The sequence below is a fragment of the Pholis gunnellus genome (assembly GCF_910591455.1).
Source record: "Pholis gunnellus genome assembly, chromosome: 1".
Lineage (NCBI taxonomy): Eukaryota > Metazoa > Chordata > Actinopteri > Perciformes > Pholidae > Pholis > Pholis gunnellus.
Window position 1 is genome coordinate 17,557,919 of NC_136528.1, and position 17,438 is coordinate 17,575,356.

General features: G+C 39.5%; 1 protein-coding gene across 1 annotated transcript in view; it reads left to right on the plus strand.

Annotated features, from left to right (window-relative positions):
* The window catches only part of LOC306699065 (CUB and sushi domain-containing protein 1-like), a gene marked incomplete at both ends in the record, with an annotated part of 346,947 nt that overhangs the window by 166,410 nt on the left and 163,099 nt on the right, over positions 1-17,438 (plus strand). The window contains 2 exons of the mRNA XM_079163564.1: positions 12,537-12,731; positions 13,853-14,060. Of these exons, the coding sequence (XP_079019690.1) occupies positions 12,537-12,731; positions 13,853-14,060 (403 nt within the window). The remainder of the gene's footprint in view (positions 1-12,536; positions 12,732-13,852; positions 14,061-17,438) is intronic.

A 17,438-nucleotide genomic window follows, 5' to 3' on the forward strand; every position in this document is an offset into this window, starting at 1 on the left:
GTTGCACATGTGGGAAGTGTTAGTATCAGCAGCGGCTTTCAACCGAGCAGAACAGAAAACAACGGGGCTCCCGCTGTGACAGTGATGCTTGAGTGACAGAATGACTGCTGGAAAATAGTGATAAATAAGACAATATTACACACGGGGGATTGCAGTGAAGCTGAACATTCAGGGACAGTGTGTGAATGAATATAGACGAAACACTGGTTTGGGTCCTAAACAGGTTTTTTGGTGTGGAGGATCAAACATTTACTCCAAGTGCACGGATGCCAATATCTTAAGACACGTTTTGGACTGTTTGAGTCAGCAGAATCGGGCTGTCCACCTCCATTGTCGGTTTGATTGATGTTGTACTGAACCATGGGTGTTACTGTGAATTTGGAGGTCCTGCCATCAGTGATTTATCGAGAGGAAGCAGTGTTATCTCAATTGTGTCACTCCATTCATGCTTTATTGCCTTATGTAAGCATATTTACAGCTGACAGACAAAAAAGTCTGTTATATGCATCATTTATATTTCTAATTTTTCAGTGCCATGGTTGGTAGATGCTAGATGAGCTTACTGTAAGTCTGTCGGATGTTGGGGTATTGATTTGGCATTGCCAGTATTTGTAGCTCATACATTTACTTTACGGCCGGACAGTTTCAGTATCTGCCTCCTATGTGGTGAACATAACAGCCTATGTTGTCAGTGATTGACCATTTCACACACTTAATTTCACATGAGTGCAAGTGTGTCCATTTAGTTGTGAAGGAACAAGGTTCATTTTATTAAACCCCAAATAGGACCAAAGACACTGAAAAGGTTATGTGGACAGTAGTCTGCATTTTGTATTGAATTATATTTTCATAAAAGTCTGTGCATATGATAAGCTAATGATGATGAATGTAGTTAATCTATGATTAGTAACATTTTTCTTCCATTTTTATGAGAGCAATTCCTGACGAATGATTAATGCAGATGTTTTGTCCTTGATAATAAAGCAAGGTAGGCACAAGGAATAATGACATGGCATTTTTAACCATTATCACAATTTTCTGTTACTCCGTTACAACCCACTTCTGTGAATCAGAGGAAAGCTTTTGTGGGCCCCCAAAACTTCCCTTCAGATAATGTTCCTTGACGCAATCTGGCAGGCAGTAAGAAAAAATAGACCTTTTCTTTCATGGCTTTGAATCTCCCATACAAAGTCCTCTTTACGTACAATCCTGTGTATTGAGAGGAAGCTATGCTCTTTTATAACACGTCTTTGTTGGATAAAAAGATGAGATATCAAATTGTTTCTGTCTTTTAAACCAGAAACACCATAATTTAAACAGCATGAACTGAACGTGTAGAAAAGATAAAGCAATTTAGAGACACATAATGTCCAATTTATGCATTTATACTGCCTATTGGTTTTCTCCATGAGCTATGATGCAACCTCGTATGCCTAAAAATGGCATTTAAGCATTGTGTTTTTTGTGTTTTTTGTGTGTGTGTTTGTGTGTGTGTGTGTATCTTTGTTTGTCAGTCTGATGATATATGGGAATGGTTGTGACATCGAGTTTACCCACAATTCCATGCTGCCCGAGGGACCATGAACTGTCACCTACCGAGGAAATTGACTGGTTTGCACTCATGCATTGACACACACACACAGACACACACAGACACACACACACACAAACATTAATGTATGTGTACAAATACAGAGACAGAAGCTAAAATACATCTGCTCACATGTGCATACCAGAAGACAGACTTGTCCTTAAAGATATATACAAGATAAATGCACAAGTAATACACACATTAGCACACAGGACGACAAATTGATTCACACATACGTACAGCATGAAGAAAGGCACACACACATTCAAGCCCATCCATCCATTGTGTATCGTGACTTGACAGATGTAAATGTGCCCAAAGGACAGCAGGACTAAATGAAGATGCATTACACAGAGGGTGTGTGTGTGTGTGTGGGGGGGGGCAAGAAGCAACAGGGACAGCAATGATTAATGTCCATTTTAACATTTGAGCAATGCACACTTGTGTTCCTGTTTTGTTCAATTGTATTCTCCTCTCCTGATTTCTATTGTTAGCATTCACAGCTGTTTAATATTTACAGCATGCCAGATATTAGCGTTGTAAACCTTTTCCTGATCTGCTTAATTCTGGTTTCTGTCATAACTGATCTGTGGCTTAGTTATCAACTTAAATTGTATCTGCTACCTGACTGGGGGAGAAAACCAGTGGATTCAGATACTTCAAACACCAAACATATGTCAAAGATAAAGCATGTGAAACACTGATGTACAATTACACACTAGTCTGTCTCAACACACAGAATTAGCCACACTGTATTAAAGACAAAGAAGACATTTACTTTGCTGGGGCGTGCTTATACGTTCATGCTTTCTGTGTGTATGTGTGCATAAGTGGGCTCACACATGTGCATGTGAGTTTTGATGAGGCAAATGACTCCATTTCCTCCGTTGTTTCGTCCGATATTCCACATCCTCAGGGCAGGCCACTCTTGCTGTGGGAAGGCATAGCATGTCATGTTTGTCATCATTGATGGCAGGAAGGAAACAAATTGAAACAGGATGTGTAGGCTGTGCTCTTTGGAGAGGAAGAGAGGTAGGAGGAGCCGGAGGGGACGGGGTGATGAAGGAGACTGGGAATGGATGTGGTTTTAGAGATTTTAAGGTTTTTTTGGCTGAAGATGCTATATCATGTCTGCCTTCCAATGTTCCTTAGGACTGTGACATAGTTAGGCATGGGGAACTTCAGGCATTATTACAGAGGGCTCATGAAAATAGACAAGTGAGCATGACGACAGATGGACTGGTGTTTGCTGACTTTGTATACTTTCACGCATTTAATTATTTTTCATTGCAGTAATGCATTTCTCAGCACAATTAAACTGCTGCTTGGTTGCTTTCATATTATTGTAACTAGATAGTTCAGGCCTCGAGTACAGTATGAATTATACAGGAGTTCAAGCATGAAGCTATATTTGGCAGCATGAACTTTATTTATAATAATGAAATATATTTGAACATTTTACACCTTTGTCAGTAGTTTAAACATTATTCTTCCGTGGCTTCAAATATTAACAAAGTATGCAAGCTTTTTGCAACTTCACAATAAAGCTGCGCGGTGTCACACTATCATTCTTTTCATGAGCAGCTCAGTCATTTGGTTTGAAAGTGAAACTATATTGGTAATGTGATTCAAAGAAAATAGAAAAACAAAAGTAAAGTAAAGCCATTAGTAAACATCAACAAAAAGTAAAGCCACTGATGCTACAGAGCAGAGTACTATATTAAAATTATGTTTTGGATTTCAGAATACAGACAGCCTCTGAAGATTATCATATCTATCATATATCCAGATTATCATATTGGAAGCTATATAGTTGCACAAATCTATGCTGAACTTTCCCGGATAAAAACATTTACATATGTGCAACGTGCAGAAGTTTGCGATGTGTTCTGTGTTGTCTCGTACAGAGGTTGACTGTTCGTCCCCTGCAACACTCTGTAGCCGAAGGCTAGGTCACTGTTTCCATAGTAACCACCTTCCAGGAGCACATTTCCCAAATCTGTCATTGTGTTATTATTCTTAAAGAACTCTCAAATAAAGTGCTTCCCAAAACTTGTTGGAAAGACATACTGTATGTGACAGCTATCATCACGTTGTGTCAGTTGCAGCACAGAGCTCTGGAGCTTTAGTGAGACGTGTGGAGAGTCGATCTTTCTCCTCAGACATGAAATCCTTCCAATCAATGTGGTGCTCACCACTGGAACAACAACATAATCATGACAAAGTTATGCATTTAAGTTTGGTTAGAGTTGCATATCGACACTCTAAGTATTGTTTTAGAACAAGAATAGGAGAATATAACTTAAAAAATAAAAATGATCTTCCATGATCTTTGGGGAAGTTGTTTTAAATCAATTCTTCGAGGTTTTGGCCGATAAAGAGTCTCCTCTGTTCTATTATACGTCTCTTAAGAAAGGAAATCCATGTACTGTCCTGTCCTGTTCCTCAGCAACTCCTTTAGTTCATTTTCATTCCCCAGAGCTCCCAGTCCAGCTGGGTATTGTAATCTACTCAGCATGGACCGGGATTGCCTCATGGCTTTCTCCAATTCAGTCTTGGCCTAGAGCACCTTAGGGGGCAGTGTCCTCACTTTGTATCTCAATACTTTAATGCAAAACAGCACCAGCTCAACGCTGATGTTTTCCAGAGTCAGTGAGACCCTCATCTCAGCTACATGTATTCACAGGTTCATTTACAGCCTATTTGCAACAAAACTCAAGTGGTAATTTTGGGCCTTGAACATGCTTCTGGCCATTTTTTACCAGCTCTTGGCACACTGCCAATAAACGAATGCGGAGAAGCTTGAACTATTATTGATCTGAAGTGAGTTCCAAGAATAAGATCATTCCCTACAATAAGTGGCACTCTCTCCTATCTTGTCCGGGATACAGTATCTTACTCCTTTTTTTCTATGCCAGAAAATGCTTAGCACACCATAGCTCTCATGTCTCCTCAAACCAGCTGCTAGCTGAATTATAAAAGCTTGTAGACATGATCATATTTCCACACATCAGTGGTGCGAATCCATGACAAAACAGATTTTTTTTAATTCAGGCACTTAAAAGTCAACACCTTATGTACCTCAGCCCAAGTGGCAGTTAATGACACAGCTTCTCCACAGGCGAAAAGATCTTGGCCTTGCCAGCCTGCGGGCTTCTCTAGATGTCTTTGGTCCACCTCTTGGGTCAACCCCCAACCCTCAATTCACCTTAACAGAAGTGGTGATCAGTGGCCACAATAATTAAAATCGAGCTCTCAAAGCTTTGTCAGTCTTGCAATTCAATAAATGGAAACTCCCATTGCTACTGAATAGGTGGAAAGCACCACAGCTCACGACTGGAGAAAAAGCAAGAAGCAAGAGAGAAGAGGTGGCAGAGAGAGGGGAGGAGGATAGTTTTAAAAGCCTCAAACACAAATCCCTCAAGCTTCAATTTAACAGGTCCTGTCTAGAAGTAATTATTCTCTTTGCTACAATATATATATTGCCGGCAGATAAACCTCAGTGCTTAGGCTCTGAAAAGGTTGAGAATCATTATTTGGTATCTAACTGCTCTCAGTAGCCCAAAAGAATGTCACACAGACACTGAAGCTCTGGGTTGACTATTCTGTACGGTAGCAAAATGATATAGCGCATTTATGACTTGCTCGGACATGAAGGAGTGAACAGTTACAATACAAATAGCTTTTCAAATGTAGAAATTACGTACATGTCACTACATTAACTTTGTTTGAACAACAATAGCTTGAGCATCCCTAGAGCTACACTATTACAGCTATGTATATGTAGATTAATGAATCAAGCAGCTATGTGTAGTGTAAAAGGGTTTGCTTGTAGAGACGAATGTTACATTAGGCCTGTGTTTCTATTCCACGTCTGTCGGTTAATAGCTGGTCATTCTGTGGCTGCTGGTCTTTATAGTGTTGGTCATTACAGCGTGGGGATGTTGGATATTAGCAACCGACATTTCTTGGTTCCATAGTCAAGCTGGAAAGGCTAAGGAGAGCTGGTGTTTAACAGAGTGTAGCTGCTACAGTGATTACTCTGTTTAGCAGGTGATTGATTAGAAGCTCTGCTGGAAATGTCACTTGCCCCGCTAATATATTTTCACAGAGGGAACATAGAAAAGGCGGCGTTAATATATTTCAATATGTTTAATCCGAGGAAAAAGAACATAAATATAACTTTTTAGAGTTAAATGGGGTTTAGGTCTCAGCGTAATATTGTAGAATGCAGAGCTGTGTGTAGATAGAATGTGGTTTTCTATTGCAGTGGACTTTGGTATTACATGTACACAACCAAGTTCTAATCTATTAGTGTTGTTTACTACGTAACTTGTGATTCAACACGCCCTGACTCATTAGGCTGTGGTTTATTCTATGGTATTCTCTGTGTTGAAGAACAAAGTGAAGTCTGTACTCTGATTGCCCTCCTTCACTGGTGATCGCTGGGAATAAATGCTGGAAACATTACTGGCTGGCACACTTAAAAGGAAAATCCAGCATCCGAAATTGTCAAGCAGATTTCAGATATGTTGTTCTCATTATCTTGGACAGTGCAGTCACTATTTGAGATAATAAACAGCTCTCTGTCCCACAGCAATAAATGCGGGAATGAAAGCTCTGATCTGTAATATCATTGGGACGTACAGTGCCGCATGCTGCTTTGAATATGAACTGAATGAACTGTAAGCACACACACGAGCATCGTCAAAGTAGACGTCCCTTGGTGTCTTGTGCCTAAGTGCTGTTTGCTAGAAAACGTCCTCGCTAGAGCCTGACTGTAAAGGTTACGATTGGAAACATTACTCAAGATGCTAATACTTACACAAACGCATACTGGTTTACGATGAGTTGCTAATGAATTGTAGTGTACCATTGTAGGTTGTATTTTATGTTGCAAAATAAAATCACACTGCTGTTTGCAGTAAAGAATAGCACAGTATATACATCCATAACCTGCTTAACCTAATCGGGTAAATTGGATTCTTTAACAAGTAATTATATACAGAGAAACCATTGGCAGCTATGTAACCTTCGTATCCCCACTGGAAAGTTATTCTTGAGTAATTTGTCTCCATGTTAAAGCTAACTGCTTTGGCTGGCAACCAACACATTTGGTAACTCAATTTAAAGGGGCACTGCCCTGAAAGTCAATGATCCTCTTACACATTTCCCTAAAAAATAGTGAAAATCAATTTAAAGGGCTACAGTGGTGGGAGCAAAGGTGTGCTCAAACGATGGAATACCCCTTCAATGTATATGATTAGCTGCTGGAAATATCGCGGTAGCTGTTAACACATTAAAACTAGGGGAGCGCAGCAGGAGGTGAGGGTCCTCCGCTCAGCTTTGGCCCTAGGCCACAGTTAGCCAGGAGCCCCATTAGTGTTTAGTTGGTTAGAGTTATTATGTTCAATGTGTCAATGAAGCTGTTAATACATTTACACCATGGGAGCACTTGCGGTACTGGGGAGTCCATTTAGCTCAGGGGCTTTGGCATCTTTCCAACAGCAACAACTCTACATCAAGAATCACAGATTAAAAGAGTATGGCGATTGCTATTTGTTAATACATGTACACCATGGGAACTGAGTAGAGGTGTTAATGGGTTATGGATTGCACCTATTGAAAGATGTTTTCATTGTGAACTCAGAGTCCCAGTAGGGTTGTCAATGGGAAGTGATTTGTTCAGACTCAAAGTGATGGATGGTGGGCAGGGAAAATGATGTTGTATGCACTTTTTCTCAAAACTTACTGTATACTAGGGTGTTGAGTGTGCAAAATCTGCTATTGTAGTATAGTATAAATTCACTTGTTAGTCTGAAGATCAAACATCTATACTCCAAAGTTTACTGATTAAGGCTTTTGGTGCAAGAATGAGTGACTTGTGACAGGTTTTTTAAATGTATTTAATTTGGAGAAGATTACTTTGCATTTCACCAACCTGATTTGTTTGCGTTAAGCTGCATGCAATAGGGTCCAGAACTATTTTTATTGAAAAAAGTTAACTAATCCTGCAAAGTTTTAATCACTCTAAAAGATGAATTTTCCCACACAAATTTAAAATGCTAACATCTGTCCAAATCCCTGTTTGGCAATTTGTGCACACGGTCTGACATTTGTTCTGGTTCCGCTTGGTTTTAACTATACAGCCCCCTGGAAACCAAACTAGAAACTTTGTTTTTTTGGCCAGGTATGAGGAGCTAGATTTGACACAACATCTGTTCCAACTTTGGCTTGTGGCAGGTTACATGCTGTGGATACAAATATAGTTCACTCCAGTTGTTTTGTTTCTGTCAGGTAATTACAGGGTCATCTTCCACTTGCATCCCATGTGTTTTCAAGGAGTGACGGCACAAACGGCATCGCTCACACAGTCTTTTGGAATAAATACATTATGTACGATTATCACCTAATAAAACGAGTCGAGTATTTATACATTTTTATTGAATATAAATGAATTTGCATTGCATGTTCTATTTGGAATTGGATTATTGTTTGTCTGCCCCTAGTGCACCGCATTTTAACCACGGGGGGGGAAAGCAAGAGGTTATGATGGCTGGCTTCTATCCAGTAGCAACTGCTTTAGTGCATCAATAACAGATTCAAGCAGCTGTTTGCTTTGCTATTTTTAGTGGATGGTTATGTGTCACTGCATAGTTATACTGTAGGAGAGAGCATTGTAGAGGAAGTGCAGAGCACCTTGCTTAAGAAACTTCTTATGACACATAGACAGATACAGTTTCAACGTAGACGCGGTTCTAACTGAACACTAACTTAGAAAGGCAGACCATGTCTGGGGTTAGTGAGTGTTAACAGTTTGCATTGTGAACAACAAGAAAGGGTCTTAGGTTTGATGTTCATTCACACGTCTGTTATAGTAAACTCTTTCCAAAGACTCATTGTTATGAGGATTGTAGGGTTATAGAGAAACTTAATGGTATAGGAGGGGGAATAATACATTGGAAAAGATCAAACTTACAATATGATACTTTGTTTGTGTTCAAAATTTCTGCAAGATAATTGAACAGAACCTCTCTCATCCTCCTCTTCCTGTCTCCCTCACTTCCTCACTCCTTCTGGCTCTCGTCTTTTACTCCCGTCTTCCTTCATTTTTGTTCTTTTCTCCTTAACTCAAGTTTTCCTTCCTCTCTTAACTCTTTCTCTGTCCTTCCTCTTTGTAGTCTTCTCTGACATTCACCACACTTTGAATGCTAGCGTCAGTGCTGCTCAGCCTTGATGTCATCACCTTTTCGCCCCCGAAACTCACTTCTGTATCACTATTAAAATGTTGCCCTGTCCCAGAGTTACCATAGCAACACACTGACCTGCCCTGAGGCTGTGAAGGGCCGGAAGGGACAGCTGCAACAGAGGAGTGTCATCTGTCACACACACACACACACACACACACACACACACTAACAGAAAGTTACTCCATTGATGGTGGGTGGTGCAAGTGGAAAAAGTACTTCCCCACCAACACACAGTTTTTTTAAGATAAACGTCCGTCTTCACAGGAAGATAGGTTTCAGTAACATACCACATCGATAGGTTCAGGAAAAGATTGTGCTTGAGGGTAACTTGACTGACTGAGTAAGTGGCACTGTGACCGACAGTCAGCGTTTTAGTTGGAGTCAGACCAGGTTGGTATAGAAGGAAACACATGGCTGTCTACAGAGTCATATGACTATAGTTATATACTATACTGTAACAGTGAAAGTTCCAGGAGGGAAGTGCAGGGCTGTAAGATAGTATAATATAGTAATCTGGATGCATAATTATGAATTAACTTGCAAGAAAGGCAGTACCTGTATAGAGTACCACCCTAGCAACAAGCTTTTGATTTCAGATATACAGTCATTTTGTATCTTTGTATCTAAGACTGTAAACCTTCTAAGTGATATGAAAAAGTGTGTATGCTGTACTTCTGTGTTTGGAACATTGAATTCCTACTAAATCAGCTGTAATGAGATAATGAGGACTGCACTGTCCTCTGTGCTCATCATGAGCAAACAGCAGTTCCTTGTACACATCTGACCATGTTTAGTATTGTGATTGGTCCATAATTGTAATGTTGTAAATAACCCCAAATGACCTTGACTTGTAAATTGTTAGAATAAGATGAAATTAAAAACAAAGGAGTTATCCAATATTAAGTAATCAAAGTGATTATGCTCCTGAATACAATTGCGAGCGGCTAATGTGAACTTTCCCTGGCAAGAGGTTACAGCTAAACAAATTAGTATAGTGCTGATTAAAAACAAGGCAAACAAATCAAAGCACTGTGTGCACAAAGCCAGTATTACTCTCTCCAACTACCTTGTAAATAAGTTGCAGTAACCGGAGATAATACTGATTATTGATGGCAACATTAAACAAGCAATTTATCATTTGTTATCTGAATTTGTAGTGAAAATAACTCACTGATTGTCTTATGAATATTGATCTGAACATTCAAGACAAGAGACAACAATTAGGTCGGGTTGAGACAAAAGTGTAACACTTATATGTTTAAAATCGTCTTACCATAGCATGAGTGCCTGCAAGCCCTGCTTAGACCTACAGTACAGCCCATACAGTACGCCGAGAGGAATCAGACATTATCTTTTATAATCAGTTTATTAGGTCTGCCATTACACTAAGCTACTGCATGGGCACAGAAGTATTATGTTACCTGCATTTGGTAGTGCCATCAGCAATGTGTCTTCAAAGCTGGTGCTGTTAAAAAATATCTCATGATTATCTATTTTTGTAACATGCTAATTTATTTCTAGTTGGACAAAACAGGAGAATTCAATTTGCATTTGAATTAAAAAGACACAGTATTGTTTGATTAAAGTAAAAAATGTTAATTTGTTTCTGTTATTTGTTTGGTAACTTTAATACACTTAATAATCCATATTAAACTCCCCCATTTCAATATCATTTACTCGTTATAGCAACGCTAGATTGCTGCCTAAAAGTTGATGTGGCTAAAAAACAAACAGTTGTGGTTCTGAGGACTATTCCTTTAATATCAAATCCCCTTAAATACAGCTATAAAGCCATCACCTGCAGTAAACATGTATATGCATATGAAGTCCTTTAGAAGTGGGTAATGTCAGCTGCCAAATGTTGCCAAAATTAAGCTACACTTCATATACCGTATCTCACACTTCAGCACTGCATTCAATACACAGTTTTGAACAACAACCCAAAGATTATGTTGTGATTTTAAAAATCTCGTCCCAGCAAACCAGACTCTACTGTTCAATATTTTATGGCTGAAAAGAGAACACTTTATTGCCAAAATGTTTACAATTTCTAAATTGTTTTCTAAAGTATGAAACTAGCTGGATACTGACAACACTTGTGAACACTATCCTGCCCAAATACCCCCTGATTATTCCAGACATCAGTCTAACTGAGGGAATACCTTTGTGTACCAAGCTGGCTCACCTGGCAGACACAGGACTGTGCGGTCACATAAGTGTGACTAACGACTTGGCTCAGACGCATTCTTTTTGTAAAGTCTCTCTTCTTTCCGTTGCTTATCTCATTCTCTCTTTCTCTTTTCCTCCTTCTTCCCATCCTTCAGTCAGTGCTTTAGTTTATGTTCTGAATTAGATTGTGTGTCTTACCTTGTTAAAACAAAAACAGGCAGCATGTTTGCACAGAGGACGGCATGGTCAGCTGAGTGTGAGTAACTTGCCTCTGATGCATGACTTCATACAATCCGAATAATGAGTCAATTAGTGTAAATTATACATGTTTAGGGCCCACTGTAATTAGTTCACCTCTCTCTTTTCCTGTCTGACTGGAGTCTTCGTCTTTACCCTTTCCTGTCTCCTCCTCCTCCCCTCCTCTCCCCCTCTCCCTCCCTCCATCATTCTGTTGCTACTCTTTCCCCCTCTTCTTTCTCCTGTCTCCTGTCTATCTCTACATCCTCCTTTCTTTTTTTTCTCCACTTCCTCTTCTTCTTTGTCTTCCTCTTACCCCACACCCCTCCCTCTTTCTCTCTGTCCTAGTTCTCAGGGTCTCATGGTGAAGCTTTGTCTAATCACCATGCTAGCGTTTAATTGGAACAGCATCCACAAACACACAGATTGACTGACTGAATACCCCTTACGTGTAGACACACACTGCACTGTGCATGCACATACATGCACACATTAAAATTAGCCATTTGGATACACATTACAATGCACACAGTACACACCCAGCAAGTTAACATGCTCCAGTTATACAAATACACACAGCACACAGTGTACACCGGGGTCAGATACTGTGGAGATCATCCAGGTTGTACTGTGCTGATGCCCCTTCTGTAGAGCTGTTGGCAACAGTCACAGATTGATATTGGCCTGGTTAGACCATGAGCTGCCTTTAGCTGCTCCCACTGTAGAGCTCTGTCATCACAGACAGATGCACACTGGAGAAATAAATGCTAGCCAGACATCTAAATACCACTCAGTCACGTTCACATATTTTTAAACAAACAACATCTTTCTTTTTTTTACGTTTTTGATTCTGATGGTTAATATTTGGTCCGTTTCCACTGTGAATAGGAATGATTCATATGTAAATCGTTGTTGATATTCTGAGATTTGTTTGACATTCAGTTAGTTTTATGTGAATCATCACATCATTTACCAATTTACATTCAAGAGATATTGTTAAAACTGTTGTTGAAACATGGCTCTTAACCTGGGGGTCAGGAGAAGATACTTGCTACTTTCTTTGCTTTTTTCTTGGGAAATATTTTTATAGTTTTACCTCTTCTGGCAAGTAAACCTTTTTTCAAATGAAACATTCAGAGAAGCTGAAATCAGTCTTTGATTCAACATGCCTTTACCTCATAGACATATGCGATTAGTTATGTTGGGTCACAAATATAATTTTTTCTGCTTTATTTTCGATATGATATACTTAAGTTTAATTTTTCTCTGTCTTTTTCTTTGTGTTTCAGTCTTGCCCAGCCACACATGTGGCACCCCCGGCCTCATCCCAAATGGGGTCATTCATGGCTTGCGTTACAACATGGGGGACAAGATCCGATACAGCTGTGAGTCAGGTTTTGTATTGGAAGGACACAGTATCCTCACATGTATTGTATCAGCTGGCAGCGGAGCACAGTGGGACTTCCCGTCACCATTTTGTAGAGGTAAGATGTTTTCTTTCTTTCTTCCCCTCTTTCCTTCAGTCTTTCAGTCTGTTTGTGTTCTTTGTGTATATTTTGTGCCTTTCTTTCTTTTATTCTTCTCCCTTTTATATGTCCACATTGAAGCCATTTCCTCTCGTTCTTGAAATAGATCATACAAATATCTCATACCTTTCCATACATGACAACTTGCATGTCCCAAAATGTATTTCTCAAAATTCCTAATGCCAAACAAGAAAAGCAGGATAAAATGTAAGGAAAAATAAACAATTGTTTGGGTCGTGAGAATTGAAGGACCTTAACATGAGGTCACAGGCCGGAGGAAGATGAAAGCCGCAATGTATTGATTACTTTTAAAGCACAGCTTAACAAACCATTGAATGAACCAGATGGAGCCCAAAATGCTCAAGCAAAGCCATTCTGATGGTTCATTAGTCTACAGACTAGAACAGTTCTGTCCAGGTTTTAACCATCAGCGCCAGTAGATGGTTGAACAGCTCAGCTCAGTGATTCCGTATCTTGTGATACATCACTGAAAAGCACACTTCAATATTTAGTTTTGTTTTTCAGAGGATTCAATTAAATGATTGGCTTACTGCTTCTTTGCTGATGTATAATATTTCCTTTTTTTCACATGAATTACTTTAAGAGTTTGAAGATGTAACTGTGATATAATTGATGATGAGGATGGTGATGAAAATGAGTATTATTGTTGTTTTAGTTGCAATATTCTTATTAACATGTGAATTGTGTTAATTTATCTCAAAATCAATGAATCTAAGTACATACATTACACACGCAATTCAGCTATTGAACTTAGCATGGAAACAAAAAAAACATTTTGAGTAGCACCTTTCATACAGAATAACGCAATCAACACATTTACAAATTACAATCTGAAAAAAGTAACAATAAAACAATTTGAATTGTATGCACACAAGAAATTAACATGATAAAAGGGAAATAACCCTTGTGAACATTGTTTTTTTTCTCCAAAATGCTCTTTAATGAATACAATTCTATAACAGATAACTAGGAAATGATCAAGCCAACCCAGGAGAGGATGCACCAAAAGTTTGAAATATAAAACCTACCTGTCTTCTTATCCTTACCTCTCTCTCCAGCGGAGGGAGCATGTGGCGGTACGTTGCGAGGCACTGCAGGTTCAATAACCAGCCCTGGATACCCTGCAGAGTATGACAACAACCTGGACTGTACGTGGTCAATCCTCTCTGAACCCGGGGACACTATAGCTCTCGTCTTCAACGACTTCTTATTAGAGGACAAGTACGACTTCCTGGAAATCAGCGGGACAGACGCACCAAGCATATGGTGAGATACGTTCTATAAGCAGACTACAATGTCGAGTAGATAAATAGTCATGTTGGAGGGCAAACAAGTCTTTGTAAAAAACAGCAGGAGTGACACCACATGCTGAGTTGGACCATAATAAAAACAGACACACACACGCAGTCACCATTGACATTTGAAAGGTGAATCGCATGTACTTAGCATTCGTGTTTCAGAGCTAGAGGATAACAAACACACACAAGAAGCCGCAGCTTTGTTCTGTGTTTCAGGTTGGGACACATAATTCTACTCTCAAAGAATTAGAAGCCTGGAGGCATTATTGTTTTGTGGGCTTACGTGTTCACAATATAGAGAACAGTTGTTGTTTTCACTGCACTTTTCTCTAACTTGCAAGGGGGGGCATTAAAAGAGGACTAAGGATGCTGTTCAGGAGGACAGATACGACTACTGATTGATTAGCTGCACAGGAGTCCTGTTGATTTTCCTGTTTTATTCAAATCCCACAGGGAAGGTGATAAATTGTTGTTTTCACTCCCATTTCCTGTGGTCACATTTGAAAACTTTGTTGTACAAGAACCCACTCTGCTTTTTAAATTTATAGCGCTGTTGGTATTCATGTTGATTTGTTTAGAATATAGCATCTCCAGTAAAGGTTTAGGTGTGTTTTGGCAGGGTTGGAGGCAGCTTAACTGTTAGGCATGCAGGGTTGTCGCTGTTTCAAGTTGCTGTGAATGCTTGAGAAATCTAGAGAGGGGAAAGCAGTTTGGCCTCCCTCAGTAATAACAACATACATACCTGTGAGCCAAGGCTGCTCAGAAATCGATGGTAGTGGACTGCTGGGTTTCAGTGTGTCATAAATATGGCTAAAAATGAACACTAAAGAAAATCACTACAAATAAAGAAATCATCAGCGAAACTGCAGAAGCTCACATGGCATTCTCACGTGGCAATATACTTTTAGAATCTTATTTTGTATTAATCTCACCTCTCCCTGGTATATGTGATTCCTAAAAAGCATTTACACATCACCGTGTCCTGCAGAAACTGCCTCCCACTTTAAACTTCCTCCTGACTTTAACTGATAGATGACATTGTCTTCCATGTGAGGAAATGGTTCATGATTGTGGCCCAACTTGCAGAAGAACAGATGATAGGTTGACACATACATAAATGAAGGAGAGCACCAGTTGGAAACAAAAGGAATGGAGAATAATTGCATGTTTAGTCCTGTCACCCGCAGAGCGGTACACATCAGCCACCACATCCTCATGATACAGCGTGCGTGTCAGTGTCAGGTCTTAAGTGGCCCTCTAGCTGTGTGAGCTGTTGATCTTTCCTCTCGGCTCTGACAGATTACACACACACTCAACTTTGCACACGCATACACACATAGCTCGTCTCTGACAGTATAACATTCAAGGACCACTGTCAACCCACCCTCTGCAATGCAGGGGGAAGATACGGAGCACACCCGAGGTTTTATCACATGGGAAACAGTGACTGCAGCAACTGGAGCCTTTTGATGCAACACCTTGTGTTTCATTTTATATTTGTTAGAGGATTCATTGAAGTAATTTCAAGGAGTATCTTATTTAAATTCTCAGATAAACACTACACAAGTATGAAATGATATGAGGAAAATAATTTGTATCTAAAATGTATACAAGGTTTACCATCACAGTAAACTTATTTTGATATCCTCTTGTACACAACAATAACAGTATAGTTATGTATGTGTTTTTTTCTTTTGCCTTTTTTAAAATGATTTTTATGACCTACGTATGTGACAGGTCAAAAACGGAGAGGAAGCGAGAAAGGCGGTATGCAACAAAGGTCCCAATTTCAGGCGCCAAAGGTCACTCAGATGCCTTGTAAATTGAATGAAAGTTCAATAAAACAATGGCCTAAAACAATGTAATTATATGAATATATCATATGAAAATAAACCTAAATGGGCTTCTGTATCTTTTACAATCCTAAATCCTTTTCTCCAGAGGTGGGATTAAGCGATGAATGACATTCACACTGAGGCATGTGGGCAGGTCATTGTGAAATGACTGACACCTGACAGGACCACTGTGACGGGTTCTTCCTGTTTACCGTGAGCTTTTTCTGATTGGCTGTCCCAAAAGCAATTTCCTGTTCTATGTTCCTGTCTGCTATCTGGCTGTTTGAATGTCGGGTTGACTGGTTGACACACACACACACACACACACACACACACACACACACACACACACACACACACACACACACACACACACACACACACACACACACACACACACACAGACAGAGACACAAACTTATATAAGTGCCTGATTGATTTGACTTTTGACCCACTGGACAAAGTGATGATTTGATTCCTGTCAGAATGGAATTATGGCCATATCATCTTATTTCATTCCTTGTATCCTGCTTTTGGACCACTAAACTATCATACTTTTTTTTGTAACTTTTGACTAATTTGTTTGATTATGTCCTGGATACCCAGTTTGCTGCTTTGAAACCTTCCTTCTAAATAATGTCAGTCTGCCAAAAGAGTGCAGTTACTGGCTAATGTGAACTTTATTTCACCCGAATTATATGTGAAATATAAAGAAGACTGCACGGAGTATGGGGTAGAAAATGAATGCAGACAACTGGGAGACAAAATAAGAGGGGTCAGGAAGTCAGAAGACTTCCAGGCATTTGTGTTGCTGGTGCCTACTTAGGCTTTATATTGTTACATTGTATGGCTTATAGTATGCATTTCTTTTTGTTCGCTATTTAGCAAGTGAAATGTCAACGGGTCACACAGCTGCTTCTGTATGCAGTTGAGGAGCTCAACAGTCAGTGCATGTATTTGCACGTGACTTCCATGAATCAATATGACGTTCCTTATTCTTCTGGGAAACAAGTATGCGACAAGTAAAGTAAATCCAGAAAGAAGTCTTTTTTCAGAAAGCTGATAATCTGAGGTAAAACCGCCAGTTTCTCCAAGCAACAGTGGAGGAGACACTAAGAATATTTTATTTGGCTATTTGATATATGATAAACAGGCTTTTCACTGTTTTAACACAGTCCCCGTTTCAATACTTGTTTATTTGTGTGCACTACAGTCTTGGTGACCTGAAAATTTAGAGCACATGAATAGCTAATCCTGAATACAATCTAATATACACTGTTATCTGTTGTGTTGTTACAGCTGATATCTTCAAATCTGAACAGATGTTCTACCTGATTACTTACTTATTCAGTTGAATTATGTTTAGCAGACATTTCCTGCTTTTAAACCCCTCTTCTGCTGTCTACAACATAACCTCTACCCTTCCACCCTTTCATTCCTTCTTTCCCTCTTCTCTGCATTCTCAACACTCCCTCCGGCTATCCCTTCTTCTCTCTTTCTCTCCCCACTAT